The sequence below is a fragment of the Musa acuminata genome, chromosome BXJ3-5, assembly GCF_036884655.1.
Source record: "Musa acuminata AAA Group cultivar baxijiao chromosome BXJ3-5, Cavendish_Baxijiao_AAA, whole genome shotgun sequence".
Lineage (NCBI taxonomy): Eukaryota > Viridiplantae > Streptophyta > Magnoliopsida > Zingiberales > Musaceae > Musa > Musa acuminata.
The window spans coordinates 44023729-44044613 of NC_088353.1; the positions used below are offsets into that span (position 1 = coordinate 44023729).

Consider the following 20885-nt stretch of genomic DNA (forward strand, 5'->3'; position numbering starts at 1 on the left):
CTCATCAACAAACTCTCAATCAAAGATGATAATGATGATGATGATGAGGAGGAGGAGGAGGAGGAGGAGGAGGAGGAGGAGGAACTTGATGAATTACTGAATGAAGGTGACATAACAAAAGTCTATTGTATTGAAAGAAAAATGCATGAGATGGAAATGCAAAAACCTAATCGTTCATCATGTTGTTGCTGTGATTCTTGGAGATCTGGACACACAAAGGTTTTGATCATCGATAACAAGCGCAGAACCAGAATTCTACTCCGCGAAAATGATCGAGAAACATTAAGATGCACTCTATCAACTGCTACTTGGAAACAAATCCCTACTTCAAGTTCTTGACAACCATGATCATAACAAGTGCAAGGTTACACCTTCTCTAACCATAGAAGTTTGACATAGAATAACAAGGATGATTCAGTCTGCAGATACTACGGCAGCGAAATAAGCTTCGAGTCTGGACACTGTGCATCTTGTGTTCTCGATCAAACTGCTAAGTAGGCCTTGTAACCTGTCAAGATAATTGCGATATCGATACACGTTTGTTATGTGTGCACGATTGAAGGAGAGAGAGAGAGAGAGATGAGTGGATCAGAATTACTCACCGAGAAGTAACTTTCACCCATCTGCAAGCTCTGCATGAGAATTCCATGGTCATTGATAGGTAGAAGCTGCCCGGAGGAATGGACAAGCATCACATTGTGACCAAAGGCAGCTCTCAAGTCTATAGGTCCTTTTGGAACCTCAGAAGCGACTCCATCGATGAACACAGTTATAGTCTCTGCATTTGATGCGTTTGGTGATTGAAACAAGTCGAGGGATTGCAAGAAAACATCACCACAAAACAACAAAGAAAGTGAAGTTTCATGTGAATTCATGAGGATATATATATATATATATATATATATATATATATAGAGAGAGAGAGAGAGAGAGAGAGAGGTCTTCAACCCTCAAAGGGAGAGCGAGTGTGTTCATGCAAAACCTTTGATGGTAGCTAATGAATCGCATAAAATCAAATAACAGCTAATGCTTTTTAGATCATTAGAACATGTTCTTTCCTTGTTTCGGCAAAAGTATAACACCAACACTTGGATGCATATGTTCGGTTCACTGAAGCCAAGGCTAGATCTCGATTCCCTTTTTCTTTCCCCCCACTGTTTCTAATTTGCTGATGAACGAGGAAAAGAAAATTAAGGTTAATTGATTTGGGGTTAGGCCATCAATGATCTCTCTTCATCCGATGGATCTATCGGAAACTTTGCTGCTAGCGAGATCGGGAACACAAATCGACATTTCGAAGCCGAAAAATTCAAGATTTAGATGGATCTGTGAGGTTGAATGTGCAGATCTAGACATTTAGTAGGGAAGTGAACTGAAGAAAGCAAACAAGTCTAATGACAGTCGATCAATCTATCAACTCTAAAAGGTGTTGACTAAAGAAAGGGTTGCAGCACATCATCTATTGCTGATGAAAAGAAGAGCTCCAAGCAATCTTTGTTTCATATCTTCATGGAGAATCTAAAGAAAAGGCCATATCGTGTCAGAGACACCGAAACCATGCACCGACTGACCTGGCTGGTTGTGCAAGTGCGAGACATCAGAAGAGCACATAAAAGGAGGAGCCTGAGTGGCCTCCATGAAGCCCATCTGGCGAGAGATCGAGAAGAGGTCGTCTGCGTTATCATCGATCACGAAGTTAGAGGAGGAGGCAGCAGCAGAAGTAGAAGAAGAGCAAGCAAAGAATCCTCCTGCGGGAGAATTGCTGGATGACGAGGTTGCTGCACCACTGGCATGCTGCACAACCCCTGCGGCTCTCGGATCAGCCATGAGGCTGGCCTGTAGCTGCCGCTGGCGGCGACGCGACCTCGACCGCCGGTTCTGGAACCAGTAGAAGACATTGGCGTCCCCGACGGAGCCGAACTGCTCCAGCAGCTTGCGGATCCTCACCGTCTCATCCTTGGGAGGGTTCACCATGCCGCTGTTGAAGATGGATTCCAGTATGAGGATCTGCTCGGGCTTCGGCGTCCACCGGGTGCGCAGCGGCTCCATGGCAGATCTCTGCAGGTTTGGGCCGCCATAGTTATCCTGGTTCTGATCATCCATGGCTTCAGTGGGTGGTGATGGGGGAGAGGAGGAGGGTAAGGTGAAGGAAACAAAGGTGAGAGTAACACCACCAAACTGTTTCAGTACAAAGTGTGATGAGTTATTTATAGGCACTTTGTGGAAGAATGTCCCAATAGATTAATTATCTGATGTGATTAGGGGGAATGAAATTACCAAAATGGTCTCATCTGCAGTGATCTTGTCATGTAGATTATGACTTGTTTGTAGCTTTGCTCTAATACTACAACCAGTAGGTGATCACATATGATGCACGTAATTATGCATGCTTATGGCAATTAGTTGAAGGGTAATCTTCTTGTTTGCTGCTGTTGATGCTGTGATGAGATAGCACTGTGGAGAAGATGGAATCTGATATCAGTTTCAGTGTACAAGCAATCGGAAGCGCCATGTATGTGCATGAACATGAACATGAACATGTAGCTAGGGTTCCAAAAATGAAACCCTAGCTCCAGTATCTCCAGTATCATAAGCATGTGCATGTCCTCTCTCCTAGGGTTAGGCTCACTTCCACCCACTTCATGTGCCCAAGGGAAGGGAAGGGAAGGGGGGACATGTGGGGCCCCCTTCGGCAAGGTCATCCTCATGTGACAGGGTCGGATGCTAGGGTTTGGCCTTTGTACGCTAGTGGGTGGGAGCGGTGGGGACGAAGTGCGTGGGGAGACGGAGGGCCCCACCAAGATGCGACACCACCCAAGGGGAGTGGTCAAAGAGTGGGACCCCTGATGTTACTAGGGCTGACGTAGCGTGGGCATGCCAGCCGGAGGTAGAAGAAGACATGCAGACGACAGAATATAATATGGTGGTGGGTGGGTGGAGGCGAAGGGTTGGCCGGGAGTTCGGTTGCCTTTGCCCTTTTGTCACAGCGGAAACCGACGCTGCGGAGACTGCGGAGGGAGGCTGGGCTGGGTTTTACCTGCACGGTATTACCTCTGCCTCCATCCTCAGCCACCACAGGGCCATGGTGCACACACTCTCTCTCTCTCTCTCTCTCTCTCTCTCTCTCTCTTCCTCTTCATCATCACCAAATGAACTGCTTGAGATGTCTTCTTCCAGACAGAAGAAATCTAAAGGTAAACGGTGAAATGTTTTGACTGCAACGGAGTTCAGATTTCTTTCTAGCGTTCACTAACCACACACGGCACCGTTGTGTACGTGAAAGCTATACGTGCGCACATACACTGGAAACGGATGTCTCTTGCCATGGCCTGTGGCGGAGCATACGTACATAAACAATGGCCATCTGACGCAGAGGATAACGAAAGCCCGGCAAGCTCTTCATATTATAATGGCGATCTCTGGATGTCTCAGAACCTGCTGGTTGAATCTAGCAATACAATTCCTTTCTCTCCTTCATGATAGAAGTCGAAGCTTAAAGTATTCAGGTAACATGGAGGCACAAACCCAGGTAAGATCTAGGTTGTCTTCTACCTCGAAAGGATATAGTTTGGATACATACATTAGGTAAAATTCTTCATCTTCTTCACCACGACTAGATTAATCCTTTATTCTGGGGTTACCGATCACATAGTCCAAATGAAACCTCGGGACTTGTGACAGTCGTGCTGCTACCATCAACTGGCAGAAAGAGTCACGAAGAATGAGATCCATAATCCTTCACCGGCAAGAACAATCGATACAAAGCAGTATAACTTGCAGGGCTGCTGTGTGGAATCCAATCCTTTTGTTCATGAACCAAACTCAACCAAGAAAGGAGGAATTTAAAGTGGCTTTTCTTTGCTCAAAAGAAAAACATAAAAAAAGAATCTTGTCTTTTAGGCACTTCCTTTGATCAATCCACTAAAAGAATTGTAACATATGTTCTGGAAATATTAGATTATTGCCAAGAGAGTTTGATCATATATGCAACCTCAGAAAGAAAGAAAGAAACAAAGACGAGTGGTGCAAAGTTGTATGATCCATTAGATTACTGCTATCTGATGGAATGATTCCTGGTTGCTTTTTGGCGTCTCCATGTGCCATACTCTGATTAGTCTAACCTCACTTGCGGTTCTGTATGATGATATAGAACATGGGTGTCCTAAGTTCGCCAACTTCTTTCTTTTCCTCGAGCTTAGATTAGATGCTCGGTTGCTTTCCATATTCTCTGTCAGCATCAATTAAATAGCCATCTGAACTGCGACAAGACTTCTCTTTATTGCCGAGAAAGTTGGTGGTGAGCGTAAATGTAAAAGCTATCGGCAAACCATATAGAATTATCGGTAGTGATATGTATATGGATGAAGCATCTTCCAATCACCACTTCTTTCCTTTCCCCATGTCGTATAATAAATAGTCGATGAAGCACATCTGACCGAGATCGACGCAAACAAACAACCTTTTGGCTATTTGTCGGAAGCTGCTAAATGGATTGTAGCATCGAATTCTGTTGCTGCACAGCCATATCCAACTTATGATAGGAGGAGAGGATGCTTACATTAACTCGATCATTTCATGTGCTCTTCTTCTTTCCTCCATAGATACCATGTTTTGTGATGGAGATGGAGATGGAGATGGAGATGGAGTGGGCTGACAAGAACAATTTAAATGAAAGGTTGTCATAGTATGCCCTCCTCCTCCTATGTATGATTAATTATGGGAGGCCGGTCATGTGAAATAGAATAATCTCCGCAATGATAAGGAGTCATGTTTCCTTTAGTCTTTCTTTTTCTCCGGGAATAAGGCAGTCTAAGTGCGAATGGGGCCAACGGAGGCTAAGCTCGGTTGCCATGTTCCACAGTGCACTCTTCTCTAAAACCCAAACCCTTCCTTTCTCAAAGCATGTTTCCCAAAAGCCAAACCGAGGGTTCTCGCTCGGTGTCTCTCGACCACTACTCGATCTCCTCCTTGCAAGATTTCCTGCACAGGGAAATGAATGTCACGCCACAAACATAATGGAGGTGTGGGGGATGTGATGGAAGATGTTGTTGGGTGCAGGAAAGTCGCATCGTGTCAAAGCTACAGACCACATAGACATCATCTCGCAGTCATATCCTGTCAACGAAGAACATGGAATGAGTGTGTGGGTTACGTCTACCCCTCCTTTACGGATCGAATGGATGCATCCGAGAAAGGATGCCGTGTCGATCGAATGCCCGACTCCTTTGACTGGGAGACGATGGATTTGCCACTAGCTTTTGGCTCGTAGGGTTTGGGAAATGGGGGCAGGCGTGTTTCCACCATGCCGACGCAGGTAGCTGCTGAATCCTGGACATGTTTCCGAGGCCAGTGCTGTGTTGCCTCTTTTGCATGACAGACGTGACTCTCGTGGTCTCATGGCATGGCAGTGGGGAACTCACTCCAACACCACACCAACGTGCTACATTCTCTCTGTCTCTCTCTCTCTCTGTGCGTGTGCGCGCGCATGTATTTGCTTCCTAAACCCTAATTTTAGTGTTTGAGATGCTGCATAGACAAATGAAAACCACTCTGTTTTGGCATTCGACCACAACATCCAGAGTTGCCAACACAAAGGAGAAGAAGCTGCAGGTCAAGTACTCCATTAGCAGAAGAAATAAGGGTTTAATGCGGCGTGTTGGGGATGGAAGGAAGAACCAAGTCATCATTCGATTCACATGCCAGGCATGCAGTGGAAGGAAAAGACAGGAATTGAAGCTACGTTTACACGTACGTCAACAATCGACCAAACTCGGTGCTTTTAGTCCAACTTTGTTGTAGCGGCGCATAAAGTCTCTTTCCATGCAGCTTTGATGTCTCTTGCACGAGTCAGAAGAAACTTTCAAGTATGTTTGCAGTGTGCATGGTGAATCAGAAAGCACTACTAGCTTTTCATCATGGGAACCAAATGGAAGGTGTGCATCAGATCTCCACAAGAACATTAAATTCTGATTACTTTTCACTACATTCTTCTCTATCTGTCACGTGTTGTAATCAGATGAAGATTCCAATCACGAGAATAATCTCTATGTTCCTTCCAAGTGTAGATCCGACACTGGTAAAAGTCTTAACGTAATGTGATATATCTTTATTATGATTATAGATTACTGATGGTGATAACAAATTGGAATGTTTTGGACTAGAAATATTGAAAACACAACAAATCTATCCACATTAAAACAGGATCTATATGCTGATGTTAGATCTTTCTGCTATCACCAAGACAATGGCCTGATTGTTACATGCCTTTCTTCTCTCTCTCTCTCTCTCTCTCTCTCTCTCTCTCTCTCTCTCTCTCTCTTTCTCATGCTCATTGCCAGCTGTTGCACATTGATCAAAAGTATTACACATGACGATCAAATCACAGATATAGATGTATTCTTGAGTTAGGATGTTTTAAGGATTCTAGGATGAGGGGAAAATGAGAGGTTAGATTGAAGAAATGAAGAAGAATGTGACATGATTAATCACTCATACCACAAGATATGAACATGTTGTTCACTCATCACCATGATGCATAATTCCAACAGTAATCACCTCCTGGAAGTAAATGGAAACACAATGGACTAAAACTGCATGCATAACAAGCCATCGACCGCATGTGATCAAACATGCTCAAATGCCCCTCATTAGCACTAGAGGCCTATTCTCACATCTAACCCTGGAGACCAAATGTTTCTATCTATACAATCACAACTCTACTAGATGATTGCAAATATAATTTGCCAACTCAAGTAGGAGAGGATAGCTTCTTTTACCTTTTCTGAAGATTAACTGGAAGTAGGCTTTCACCCTTTTTGGACAGAGTTCCAGGGTTCGACCGGCAATTACATGTTATACAGAGTCTCTCCACCCAAATCATCATGAAAAGAAACAGATAAAACAATGCTTGAGCACAAGACTCAGCTCGGTGCAACCGGATTACACAATCAACTCACTGCAGCTAGACAAGCTTGCGACGAGAAGCAACTTCATGAATCAGAATGCACCACAGGTAGTAGAGAAGCAATTGGAATGTTTATATCCAGTTTGTGATATGATCCTAATTCTCATTTCTTTAAAAAAAAAAAAAAGAAACTGTTAAACAAATACACACATGACAAAGATATATATCACTTTGGGTATGTGACCAGCTTGCAGCCAGCAAGAAACACTGACCAGCAGCAGAAAGAATACACTAATATACAAACAAAAATAAGAAGAAAAAGAAAATTTTGAAGAACAAAACATCACCGTATAAACCCTGGGTGGGTTTCTGAGAATGTGCTCATAGAAATTTCCGTACCAGTGAAATCATTAAAATTACCAAACTTTTCTAGTTCTCTAGAAATTTGAATATCATTAGGCATGAAGTACTCAGTCAAAGCCTTCATTGTGAACCGGGGAATCATTCCTGCTGCAAAGATGCCGAGCAAGCATAACCAAAACAATCCAGTCTTCATTATATGATAGATGGCCCTGACATAAAAAAAATTGTGTCAGCAAATTTGTTCAAGTAATCACAGAAGCAACTTAATCGTCATTAGGTGCACATGGTAGTGCTTGCTATGGATAATCTTCTGGTACATTGAATCTAATGGTGACATTGAATTTGTTATTGTTAAATTCTGACCTATAACAGCTTAGAAGGCTAATACTGCCACAAAGTGGCAGCCGAACAGGACCCACAAATAAAAGGACAAAAATATGGTCTGGCATGCATGTAAAAGAGGATTACCAGTAACCAGGTAAGGACCATATGGAGTCAATCAAGATGACACACATCACAGCTACAGCTATGGAACCCCAGATAGATAAATGAGTGATCCAGTTCCAGCGGAACACATCCATGGCCAAGTGAATGTTTACTAGAGTGACCACTGCAAGAGTCCACAAATCTCCTAAGCTGGATCCATCAACGGTGGTGTCTCTGTATGCCAGGTAAGGGATGAAGAAAACAACAAGGCTTTGCCAAATTGCATCCATCATTGTAAGGATAAACAACTTCAGGTTGTATCTTTCCTCTCTCTGTCCAGTTCCATACAGCTTTGGGTACTTTAGCAGTGTTCTCCTGCTAAGATCCTTGTCAAGAATTCCAACTACTACTGTAGGTAGAGCAGTATAGAGGACAGAATACAATACACTGCTCCATTCAGTGATTGCAGTTGTCAAGGTATAAGCCGTATACAGTACATACCTGCATAAAGACACAAGATTTAGATTTTCTAAGAACAAGGGATAGAAATACTCATAAAGAAAGTACTTGTGAGAAAATGAGAGGTGGACCACAATTTAACATATAGAATTTCAGATCACATTCTATCAGTCAATTTTACATTATTGGCCATCTCAATTGAGATCTTAGACCCCGAATACTTATATATCGTTAATAAGAAGACAAAATTCATGCAGACCTTATAGAGGAACCCTGCTGTGGACCAAAATCTTCACATGGAGTTCGGTCTGACATGTACTGTGCAAAAGAATCTCAAGAGTATATTACAATCCCAGCTCATCACTGGGACTGAGTAAGGAGCATGCATGGTGAGAACAAATGAAAAGGGAATAAAAAATTTGTAGTAGAAGAGATGACACAAACAATGAAGATAAATACAGCAAAAAAGAATGAATGTAAAACCTCTTTTTATTTTCATGTCCCAAAGCCATGATACTTTAATTGTCTGCTCTACACAACGACCTAAATATTTAATTAGGTGCATACCACAGACTCAACATTGTACCGACACATAAAACAATATATTTGTGGCAATAGAACATTCTTTAGAAAGGGTAATAATGGTTTACTTGACTAGAGCCAAAATAAGTTAGAGACTCTCTAGTCCAGTTCATCACAACAAGCAGCTGTTCCATATGATTTTCACTAGACAGATCAACTTTCATTTCTCTTGGATAATAAAAAACCTGGTTTCTCTTGGACCAGCGTAAAACCGGTTCTATATGACAAAACTTTCACCAATAATTATTTCCAGCAAACATTTGATGATCAAGCAACAAAGGATGATATCTCAGTACAAATCAAAGTCTCTTCAATTTACCTGGCCAGGTAATCACCAAAACCCAATACTTTATCTCCTGTAAGTTTGTCAATGGATGAACTTGTTTATCTCATTGTTCCTTAATAGTTGCTAAGTTATTTTGCAAACACCTTCCTGATTAAATGTCACATTGATCTAAAAGGAAACTACCAACCTCTTACTATCTCCAACTGCATGTAAATTAATTAGACTAAAAGACCAGAAAATCTAAAATACTTACTTTCATGTTTCCCATATGCCAAAATTAGAGATTTATCACAAGATTCACTTAAGGCTTCACCAACATGCGACAATTACACCAATTACTATTTAGTTTACATATCATTCATCATACAGATATACAATCAGCTCGCTTTAAGTGAAAAACATCACTTCAAAAAAGGCACTTGATGATACACAAAATTCAAATTATGTTTCCTGTGAATAGTAAGAAATTCTAAACTAGGTTGCATCAAGCAGTAGAAAACTGGTAACAGATACAGATGGACATCATAAAAGAAAATAAATCTTTTTTATTGTTTTTCATGACTTCCAGAGTCCAATCAATGATTTCTCAGTGACCTGCTAGAGGAAGCATGTACTAGGACGACAAAGAAATAATAAATTAAATGCTACATGAAATTCTAAAAGGGAAAAATAATTACCATAGAAACTTCAAGTTTGAGTAAAACCAATCTAAATGCAAGTGTTTCAGGGTCATATGTGGTCAAAAAAAGTGCAAATAAAAACTTCAAAGACACTTCTCTTTTTGTTTAGTGCCAAGGAGAATGCTTACCAGAACATTATGAAGACAAACACAGCATTCCTGTAGAAGTTGTATAAGATCATATAGGCTATTCTTTGGTAATTCCAATGGCCATGAACCAATAAAAGGGGCACTAAGAATCTGAACTGTCCCATGGAAAAATCTGAGGCCATAACTGCTTGCCTTCCCTCTTGACCACTTATGCCAATCCCAACATCAGCCATTTGGATCATTGATACATCATTTGCACCTGAATGCATATTCTTATACAGTTCAGTTCATGATGAAAAAACTGATACTTATTATGGTCCAGCACATTATCAATAAAATACAGAAAAGGCAGAATCAACAAGTCAAATTTAGAAATGTTTACCATCTCCAATGGCTAAGGTCATATCCTCTGTTCTCTTTTTTATAAGAGCAACTACTCCAGCCTTTTGCAATGGAGCAACACGGCAGCACAATACGACATCACAAACCGTTGCTATTTTGAAAAGCTGCACAGCCAAGCAAGTAAGAGTAGGATAGCATGAGTTCTTAAGCAAAAGGAACCAAATATTGCCAACTACACGTTAACCGCATCCATGAAAACATACCTTTTCTTCTAGTTCCGTCTCCAGAATGTGCACAAGGCTCGTACCATCAATGATCAAAGCCAGAGGAACCCTGGCAGATCCAGTAGCTATAATAGTATTTTGAGCCCTAGAAGATATTGCGACAAATTTGCTAGATATGGCAATTGCATCTTCTAAACTTTTTCTACATGATGCTTCAGAATTGCTGTTTATCACAATATGAGTCATTTCACTTGTTAGCAGCTTACAAGAATAGCCAATGGAAATTGCAGTTTCTTGCTTGTCCCCTGTCAAAACCCACACTCTGATGCCTGCTTGCCTCAGGGATTCTATGGCTTCTGGTACGCCTTGCTGTAGCTTATCTTCAATCCCAGAGGCTCCCAATATTTGGAGGTTGTTCTCAACCCTAGATGCAACTGCTCGTAGTAAGTTTCCCCTGCCATACAATGCTGTACTTGCATTCTCATAGTCAGAGTGCCATTCCTCAAAATCATTTCTACTCAACTCCCGCATTCCAACAACCAGTGTCCTCAAACCCACTGATGAATAGGCATGAAGATTAGTCTCCGTTGCACGAATGATATCCAAATCTACAGATTTTTCCAGAACTCCAAACATTGAACTGTCTGCACCTTTCACAAATAGTCTTACTGTCCTATCAGGGCAACCGATAATTACTGACATTCTCTTCCGGTCACTATCAAATTCATGAAGGCCCAAAACATTGAACCTGCAAATTCCATGAGTACAAATGAATATGTTTCTACCACATATATGAGTTACTGGTAATTAAAGGTTTAAAGATAATGAAGTAGCAAGCACTAGGACCAGCAAAGTTGACTATCCTGCTAAACCCAGCAGATTTTCAGCAAGCATGAAACCCACTCTACTAACTGGTATATTGTGATTAACTAAAATCAGCACAAATACCATTAGCAATTATGAGTAACAAAAGGAAACTTGTCATTCCATTGATAAACCAAATACTCAATTGGCATACAACATATGCATTAGGATAAAATCACCTAAAGGCAACTATCACAAACATTATTATTAGAACACCTGATAACAAGTGCTCATGCAACAAGTAATAAACCCTGATGCAGCTAATGTCAATGATAACAATTGCAAGCAATAACATAGACAATAAGAGTGTCATCAAAAAGGCCAAAAATCCTGTGTCTGAAAAGCAAAACCCCTATTAGAATTCAGCACTTGTTGGTGTGATGTCACTTTCTGGCACAAGCAATGTCATGTCTAAGGCCTATGTAAGGTAACATTTCACAATGCCATGTGAGGTGCTGCATTGGCGTGGTATAGCACACCCTAGCATGCATAACACGCAGTCACCTCTGCCAGTGATACGACAAATATATGGATATTTAGCTCTTCTAATCTTTATTTTTATCTGACAGAAGCATTAGCAATCATGATTGCAGTAACTATCTATGGTTGATGGATATGTCCACATCGTTTAGAGATTCTTAATGAATATAAGTGGAAGAAAGATCTGCGGATCATAAGAAAATAAAATAGCCTCTAACTTGACGACATCTACCACCCAAAATTCCCAATCCGATTAATGGGGAATGAATACTGCAACCATTTATATCATTGTGTCATGTACAAACTAAATAACAAGGACTATCATTTTAATCAGGCAAGCAAAGAAGAGAACTCCACCTTTGTCTATCCCCAAGAACGTCAATGACTATGTGCCCAGAGGTCCGTTCTATAAGCACATACCCATAAGCTGCAGCAGCATAAACCAATGCCTGTTCATCGGGAGACTCACCCTGATAATCAATTAACTTCTGTTTAGGATCTGGAGTCCCAACAATAAGAGGCACAATAGTATTGCAAGCGGCCAGAGCAAGGAAGAAATCACGAGCATGCTTCCCTTCCTGTGTCTCACCTTCACTTCTCAAAAGCCTCACCAGCTTAGGATCTGTCTTAACTAGCATCTTTGGCCTCCAAAACTGGTCGCCAACTATTATGTAGTTCAATACAAGAACAAATAAAATTCAGCATGTACGTCAACTACCAAACCATTATAAGAGAAATGCAGTAAACTCAACTCTACCTACGACATAATACACATCGCTGCCATTTGGGGATGGATCTTTCCCTTCACTGTAATCAATTCCACGAATGCTTGCACATTGGAACACCATCTTGTTCTCCGTCAAAGTTCCCGTCTTGTCAGAGAACACATACCTTATTTGCCCAAGATCCTCGTTGATATTCAAAGCCCTACACTGGAACCTCGAGTTCGAGCTCTCATCGTACAAATTCTTGTCCCGAATCATGAAGTATGCCTGACCAAGCCTAACTAGCTCCATCGAGATGTAGAGGGAAATAGGAATCATGATCTGGAACACGATAACCGCCATGAGGAAAATGAAGAACACCTGCATGGCAATCCCATAGTAATTGTAGTACTTCTCGTCACCACCAGAGTAGTCCCGCTTCCTGAAGTACTGTGAGAGCTCCAGCTCGTCCCTGTGAATCGCCAGCCAGATCCCGTTACAGATGGACACCGCCGAGCAAAGGGTGATCAGGATTGCGGACAGCAGCAGCGTCTCCCTGTTCATGTGGGTCTCCAGTCGGCTCCTCTTGGAGGTCGCCCCTGAGCTGTTGAGCATGACCTTGGTCTCGGTCCCGGTGTAGACGGCAACACCAATTGCCCACGCTGTGTTCTTGAGCTCGCAGCCACGGAGGATGATGTTGGACGCCCCAAGGGAGACCCTCTTCCCGTCGACCTCCAGATTGGCGTGGAACCCGTAAATGTTGCGGTTTGGGGTCTCGCAGCGGATGAGTGTGGTGATGCTGCCGGCTGTAATGTTGGGGAGACGAGACATGGTCTCCTGCTTGGCGTAGCGGGTCTTGAGGTTGGACTCGCCGTCGAGGTTGATGGTCTGGACATAGGCAACGCCGGTGGGGTCACTGGTGGCAAGGAGTACCATGTCGCAGGGGATGGACTCGTCAGCGAGCACCTTGATGACCTCGCCGACGCGGAGGTCCTTCCAGCGGCGTGACCGGAACTGGCCAGAGCCGGCGGGGTCGAGGACGGCGGCGGCGCGGCCGTTCTCGACGCGGTCGGAGCGGTGGCGGCGCCAGTCCTCGTAGGCGTCCTTGACGGCAGTGACAAGGAGGACGAACGCAAGAGGGAGGACGGAGGCGCCGCGGCCGAACACCGCGAGCTGAGGTAGCTGGTTGAGGACAGCGATGGCGAGAAAGTAGACGTAGGCGAGGCGGCGGAACTGCTCAAAGAGGTTACGGGGGATGAAAGTGAGAAAGGAGTACTTGGCGGTGCGGACGGCGTTACCGGGGAGGGCGAGGCGGGGGTCAGTGAGGCCGGGGTCGCCGACAAACACGATGCGGGCGTCGGCGTCGGCGAGCTCCTTCAGGGAGGCACCGAGCCGGTCGGCCTCCGCGCGGGATCCATGCGGAGGGTCTACGGCGGCGGATGCGGCGGCGGTTGCGGAGGCAGAGAGGGAGATCAGGTCGGGGCGGACGGGCGGGTCGGCGATGGGTCTGAGGAGATCGCCAAAGGCAGTCCGCTCCCCATCGGCCATTCCCTCTCTCTGCTCTCTGCTCTCTGCTCTGTGTGCCTTGCGTTGTTCGAGAGGGGGGATTTGGGTGCTAGAGAGGTTGGATTGGGATCATCGCTCAAGGATTTGGGGAAAGGGACGAGGGAGAAGGGGAAGGGGAAGAGGAAGAAGGGCGAAGAGGTAACAAAGATGGGTTGCTTGCGTTGGTGATCCAATGGGGTCAACAGGTCGCGTATCCTTGGGAGTTGAGGAGTTTGGGTGGGATTAATCTACAGACGTGACGAGCATTAATTATTGGCTCGAGTTGGGAATAATAATTAATATTCGAAATATATTGTTCGAATTAATCCTATGATTTATGTTCGAATTAATCCTCGTTAACAAAGAAAGCACGAATTTTCGGAAAATATCTCTTTTATCGGGCTTTTTATAGAGATATTTTTTCATATTTAAAAAAAAAAATCTAACGTTTATCATAATTTCTAAACTATCATAATTAGTTATCTTTAACCTCTCTAATTATAAAAGTATAATTTCTAAATCTATTTAGTTTCATCCTTGACGGAAACACAATAATAAAAAAAAGTAATAAGATAATTTTAATATTCGATGATGAAAGACAATGATGTCGATGTCGACATAGTTACTTGATCGCCTCCAACGATAAGATCTGCTATCACCGCAACGCCACTGCTTCCATGAGGAGCACGCCACATAACTCGTCGTTGCTCGTCCTGCGCCGCTTTGTATCTGCATCGACACATATGGTGGTGGTCACCTTACTACTGACCCATTGGGCAGATCTCAACCTCGACACGAAGCTCCTGTTGCTTGTCCCCGCCACGTTGTCACATCAGTTCCGACAACACCTCTTGTCGAGCGACGTCGCTCGACAACTGCATCGATGTTATCGCAAATGCATTAGATGTTGTCTTGGCTATGCTAAGGAAACCCAACGACCCAATTCGAGAGAGGCGAACCATGATGTCCACGACAAATATGCAAAACATTATGTCATAGATGCCACGGCGGCCACCATCTTTACCGTAGACATCATGACAACCATCATCTTCACTGTAGACGCCACGACAGCCAACACGAGGAGGATAGTGATGAGGTCGATAGCACACTCCACGTGAGGGCAAGTGGCATCACGATGAGACCAAATCTTATCATCATTTGAAGTAGCCAATGCAACTACATAGACATCATCGTCCTCCACCAAATATTAAAATTATATTTTTATCTTTTATTTTTATGTTTCCATCGATAAAACTAACGTTATTAAGGTACATGAACATATATGTTTCACTCTCGTAATTATAGGGATGTCAATACAACTTTTTAAAGTATAGAGACCAAGACACTAAAAGTATTATATGAGAGAATATATAATTAGCCCATACCTTATATATTGATTATAAGAAATTATAAGTTATAATATTTTGAATAGATTTATAATATTTTCTCCATTGCACTAACATATTGTAAGGCAAATAAAAAAAATTAGAATTGATATAAATTGACTTAAACTTCAATTGAAACCAATTTATTAAAAAAAGATTTTAAATAATTTTTTTTTATTAAATAGTTAATCATTCTAGAAAACGATATATGTAAGTCATCATACAAGAGATAACTTAATATAGGGGAAACAAATTTTAATAACAATTGGGTTATTGGTTTAGGAATAATAATACTTAAATAAGAATATATTTTTATTAAAAGAGATATGCTTTTGTGGGAGAAGAGCATATGATCGTAAAGGCCAAAAAAAAAAAAAAAAAAGTGAAGAATTCAGTGACAAATATTACAGTGGGTAAGGGACTTCACAATATCACTGTCAAATAACTTCTTATCAAAATAATTAAAAGTGATATATTTTAAATCGATGTGATGATGCTCGATAATATACAGTCCCTTATGGATGACTATATCTATAAGAGATTTGCTCTAATCTACTTGAAAATTTACTCTTTTTGAACAATACTTCTTGTATTCTAGAAGTTCAATAATAACAAGAGAAAGATCAATAACCAATTTGATATATGAAATATAATCCTCAAGCAGACGAGTAAGTTAAGTAAGCTTGGGGTTCTCAACTTGAGATTGGGTGGGATCATAAACCTTATTTATCTTAATTACCCTATCTATGAGCTTTACATATTTTCGAACACCCTTCAAAAATTACTTCGTGACGGATAATAGTTGTAAAATGCTCATGAACAGTGATCAGTTCTACCGATGGTAGTTTTTATTTTATTTTTTAATGAAATAATAGTTGATAACATAGATGATGCAAAACCTATTTAAAGAAATTAACTAAATAAAAGAGCAATCGATGGGTGAATTTTACTAGGATAAAGGTGTAAAACTTTAAATTATATATTACAATGCTCGTTAAAGTTCAAACAGACATCTATTTAGTTTAGTCGGTGTAAAAATGTTCGAAAGACTTACACAATCTTTTTTCTTATCTAGAAAAAAATCATAGGTACTGACGAAGATTAGCACAACTCGATCAACTCTATACCAGAGTTAAAGTCGCTCACAAGTTAAAACAACATTGGTGGATCGATATTTGACTATTAAGTAGCAATCGGGCGAAACCAATTTGAAGTCAAAGGTGTGTTATAGGTAAAGTATAATTAAATATGTAGTAAAGTAAAAAAGATGTAATGTATTTAGGTGTTTTTTTGACTTTTATAAATCTTTAAGAGACTATATAAGATTATAAGGAAGTGAATCCTTTGGACGGACACTTAAGGATAGTATACGGCTTACGTAAAATAAATAAAATCCCTAAGTCACTTAAGTCATCAAAGTTTGGACGCCTCCCCTCCCTTCGGATGATGCATGCAACTTAAGTCACTTTTCCATCATGACCTAAATCGTATGTTAAAAGTAAAGTAACAAATACAAAGCTCAAAGGGTGTGGAATATGAATTATATTTAGACATATCAACAAAAATAAAACTTAAGATTTCGTCGATGCTATAAAGTATATATATGTATCTATATAACACAGTAATAAATTAATTGGTTCAGAATTTTTCTAGTATGTAAAGTAAGCTCATCTTTTTAGTATAAGCTCATTTGTCCACCTTGACTTTTGAGCTGGCAGATAGATTCTTCCACTGGCTAATCTAAAAATACTCTTTATAAGAGTTATATATATATATATATATATATATATATATATATATATATATATATGTGTGTGTGTGTTCCTTTCTTCCTCATATAGATATACCTGTAGGCATTAGACAGCTAGCATTTCCAACTTCAACTTTTGGTCCAATTCAAGCTTTATATATACATATGACATCATAAATTAATTATGTGTTCATATATGCTATGATGGAAACCCTTATTATGCTTGAAAAACTAATTCAAGTCCTTTCTTTTAGATAGTTCATTGCTTCTTCTTCTTCTTCTTCTTCTTTTTCTATTTTTTCCTTTTTGTAATCTTTTTTTTTTTTTAATTTAGATTTCACTCATTCTACATCATCAACAATTTATCAAATTTTGATGTTCTTTTTTATACTAATTAATATGAATTTTAAGTTACATCTGTTTCACATTGTTATGACCAAATCTATATAGATAATGGCATATTTTAGATAAAAATTTATTGGACTATATAACTATGTTTGGGCTCTTTGTCTATTAAAAGCCCAATAAGGGCCCAAAGTAGGGACAGTTGAGGTTTTGATTTCCCGCTGTTGCCCGTACGTGAATCCAAACTCAATCTTGATTTGGTGTCATTAGATCGTTGGATGGATGATTTGATTGAATCTAATTTGATGTTGCCATAAATCTAACACGTCGATCACGGCTGTAATCCAACAAAGAAAGATCCATCGAACCTAACCCTACCTATTAGAAAGATTTCACGGTACGTGAATCATGGGATCGTCACTTCTGTCACGATTTTTGGCGCATCTGTTCATCGGCACGTTCTTTGAAGGTAGGGGAAAGGGTGTGGAGATCGGCTGTCTCAACCGCAGCAGGAAACTCGATCTCTCTTCTCGTACGGGCTCCATTTGTCCCGACCACGTCAGTTTCTAGGATGGTATAGGAGAAAACCCTGGTCGCTGTTTTGACAAAGATACAGAATCGAACCCGATCGACAGGTCTCATCACTAGTATCCGCATCTCATGGGATCCATCCGAACGACTCGGTTAGTGCTACGACTAAGTCTTCGCTTTGGGTCCCATCGGTCAATTATTGTGGTCAGTTTTTACCTGCTATTATTATTTTTAATTATCTCTCAATTTTCGTTTATTAGGCAAGTCTCTCATATGTTGATGTTGAGTTTGTGATCTCTAGTTTATGGCAATGATGATTCATTTCTATTTTTGTTTATGTCTAATCATTTTTTTAAGTACGATTTTATCTTTTCGGAACATGTGAGCTCCAAAATATACGACTAAGAGCAAGGAAGATCCAGCAGACTTATGTGCCTTTAATTCCTATACTCTTCAACCACTTACTGATCTTATCGGTACTCTCTCCCATAGAGGAGCAAAGGGCTCATAGTCGAGGTGCACAAGTTTGCTCGACCAAGGTGCAGGCCTTGGTCCCTTCTTCTAATACCAATCTAATAAAGGACTATTTGGTCGGTTGGCCATTAGTGCGGCTCGTAGGTTTACGAGGAATTGTCCGCTTTTGGTGACTGACATACATGCATGATTTTATCATTTCGCGTCATGTGAGCTCTTGTCTCCCCTACGGGAGGGAGCACTGATGAGGTCATTTAGTTCTACATTGATTTATGAGTATAGAAACCAATAACTCATAAGCCCATCGGGTCTTCCTTAGTCTATGAGCCACACCAATGATCAATCGACAAAAAATGATCACTCATCTTTATATAATTATATAAAGAGACAAATCACTAAAATATAAGTGATAAGTTTGATATGACACGTGCACGATCATCGATATTATCATCATATCGAGTCCGATACACTTGATTCCATTCAACCGATGCATCATAAGGAGATGGTCGACCCTATAAGGTTGACAACGTAATAATGTCAACAAAGACATCAATCCGACTCCATGGGATCGATTACGTATTGCTAATCAAAAAGCTTATTCGATAAGTCAGTCATTACTCGGTTCGTTAAAGGACATGCATAATGTTAATATTTATCACGACCTCAATCTAATTAGCATTCTTAACAGAGAGCACTATCGGACCGAATTCATTGACTGAATTCTCCAAGTGATCATCCTACCGATATAATCTAAATATATCGAAATATTTTATTAGAGAATGAGGAGGAGGATGGGAAGATCCGACATGACAAGTCAGGATGAAGTAGGTAGATATGGGGATCCGTGTCTCCCGAACCTAAAAGACTATCGGCCACAGGCTGTTTGACGGGAAAAGAAGGGTTGTTGCTTGCCATGCAGATGATTACAGTCTCCAACAACTCCTACTTGTGGACAAAAGAAAGAGAGAGAGAGAGAGAGAAAAGGAGGATGCCTCACGAGACAAAGTGAAGCATGATTGATGAAAGGGAACGGAAGAAGAGAGCGTGTGTGGAAAATGATAAGGATGGGCTGTGCATTGTTTCCAGATACATTTAACGAAGCTAATAATCCAAAGGGAGTAGCTTGCATGCATGATCTCTTCTTCCTTGGTTCTCCAGTGATCTTTTTGTTTGAGTTGGAGGTTTGAAGGTCTGACATAAGAGTAAGAGAGAGAGAGAGAGAGAGAGAGGAGATGAATGCAGACGTGGCTCGACAACGACTGGGAAATCTCACCTTGTCTCATCACAAACATCTACATCTCATGGACTCTACACGATGAAGGATGCAGGGAAGATTTGAGTAGGAATGGAGGACCCCAACATTATACATCATGTTGCAGTAGGTAAACGCGAAGACGCGTTAGGCCGAAAGCTAAGTGAGGAAGAGCGGGATGCCGTGGGGGAATCGGAATTAAGTCCTGCTTTCTCTAGGCGTCTTCTTAGGATGTGGACTTTGCTCGGTTGAGTTCAAAGTTGGTGGCTTACTTTGTCTGTTGCAGTGGAGGATTTGGAAGTTCAGCTTCGAAGAAGCGTGTGTGTGTGTGTGTGAGAGAGAGAGAGAGAGAGAGAGAGAGAGCACTAGATCATATAGGAGCTCATCTATCCTCTATGTGTCTCTCTCATCTGCATGCACTGGTTCCTGCACATTTTATCTTCATGTTTTCAGGTTCTGGCATGCACTCACGACGTAGTTGTTGAGGGGGAGAGAGAGAGAGAGAGAGAGAGAGAGAGAGAGAGAGAGAGAATTGAAGGACACCTTGGAAGGAAGAAATGTGTCCTTGGAAGGAAGAAATGTGTTGAAATGGGGTCATATGGTATCCTTGTTTCAAAGATACTGAAGCTAATAAATCAAAGAGAGTGGGTTTAATGGTCTGTTCTTCTTTGGGTTTGTCTTGAATGGTGGTGTGATGGGTTGAGAAGAGAGAGAGAGGAGATGAATGTAGAGTTGCACTGCTTCAACAATGGCTGCCTTGCATGCATGTCACAGTCCTCAACTAATTGCCATAGGAGAATCCTTGAGACTTCCCATGTTACATAAGCATAAGCTAAGCAATAGGGCATAACATGCTACTTCAGCAAATTCTTGGCAATCGAAAAAAACAGATTTTTTTTATGAGTTAATAAATGGTCAATCAAACTCACAAAAGATCAAAGATCAAAGAGAGAGAGAGAGAGAGAGAGAAGGGAAGAAGGGGAACAAGGCAACTGTGCTGTCTTCCCTGCCACATGCAGCTATGGACCTGAGTCAAAAGAGGTGATCACATCCATTGCCACATATGCATCCTAAATTATTAGAATACAGAAAAATATATGGGGGATGAAATTTATTGAATGAAAGAAATATGATTACATATAGACTAATCTATCCCATATTCATGTTTGATTAAGAAAACAGGCATTCAAGTAAAGTAAT

General features: G+C 41.1%; 2 protein-coding genes across 2 annotated transcripts; both read right to left on the minus strand.

Moving 5' to 3' along the window:
• Positions 1 to 195: 195 nt before the first annotated feature.
• Positions 196 to 2173, minus strand: LOC103986221 (WUSCHEL-related homeobox 11). The gene is made up of 3 exons (XM_009404158.3): positions 1572 to 2173; positions 603 to 778; positions 196 to 508 (listed from the first exon to the last, which is right to left on the minus strand). Exons 1-3 carry the CDS (start codon positions 2101 to 2103, stop codon positions 491 to 493), a joined length of 726 nt encoding a protein of 241 aa, XP_009402433.2. The 5' UTR covers positions 2104 to 2173; the 3' UTR covers positions 196 to 490.
• A 4840-nt stretch (positions 2174 to 7013) lies between these two features.
• LOC103986220 (phospholipid-transporting ATPase 1) lies at positions 7014 to 14170 on the minus strand. The gene is made up of 7 exons (XM_009404157.3): positions 12457 to 14170; positions 12057 to 12363; positions 10395 to 11103; positions 10172 to 10295; positions 9829 to 10048; positions 7736 to 8194; positions 7014 to 7476 (listed from the first exon to the last, which is right to left on the minus strand). The coding sequence occupies exons 1-7, from the start codon at positions 13949 to 13951 to the stop codon at positions 7248 to 7250; spliced, it is 3543 nt and encodes a 1180-aa protein (XP_009402432.2). The 5' UTR covers positions 13952 to 14170; the 3' UTR covers positions 7014 to 7247.
• Between the last annotated feature and the right edge of the window lie 6715 nt (positions 14171 to 20885).

Excerpts from the sequence above, each read along its gene's own strand:
- LOC103986221 (XM_009404158.3), bottom strand. The coding sequence starts at position 2,103 with ATGGATGATCAGAACCAGGATAACTATGGCGGCCCAAACCTGCAGAGA. Across the intron at positions 779-1,571 it reads GCACTTGCACAACCAGCCAG|AGACTATAACTGTGTTCATC; the intron begins GTCAGTCGGTGC and ends CATCAAATGCAG.
- LOC103986220 (XM_009404157.3), bottom strand. The coding sequence starts at position 13,951 with ATGGCCGATGGGGAGCGGACTGCCTTTGGCGATCTCCTCAGACCCATC. Across the intron at positions 12,364-12,456 it reads CGATGTGTATTATGTCGTAG|TTGGCGACCAGTTTTGGAGG; the intron begins GTAGAGTTGAGT and ends ACTACATAATAG. Across the intron at positions 8,195-9,828 it reads TTTGTCTTCATAATGTTCTG|GTATGTACTGTATACGGCTT; the intron begins GTAAGCATTCTC and ends GTCTTTATGCAG.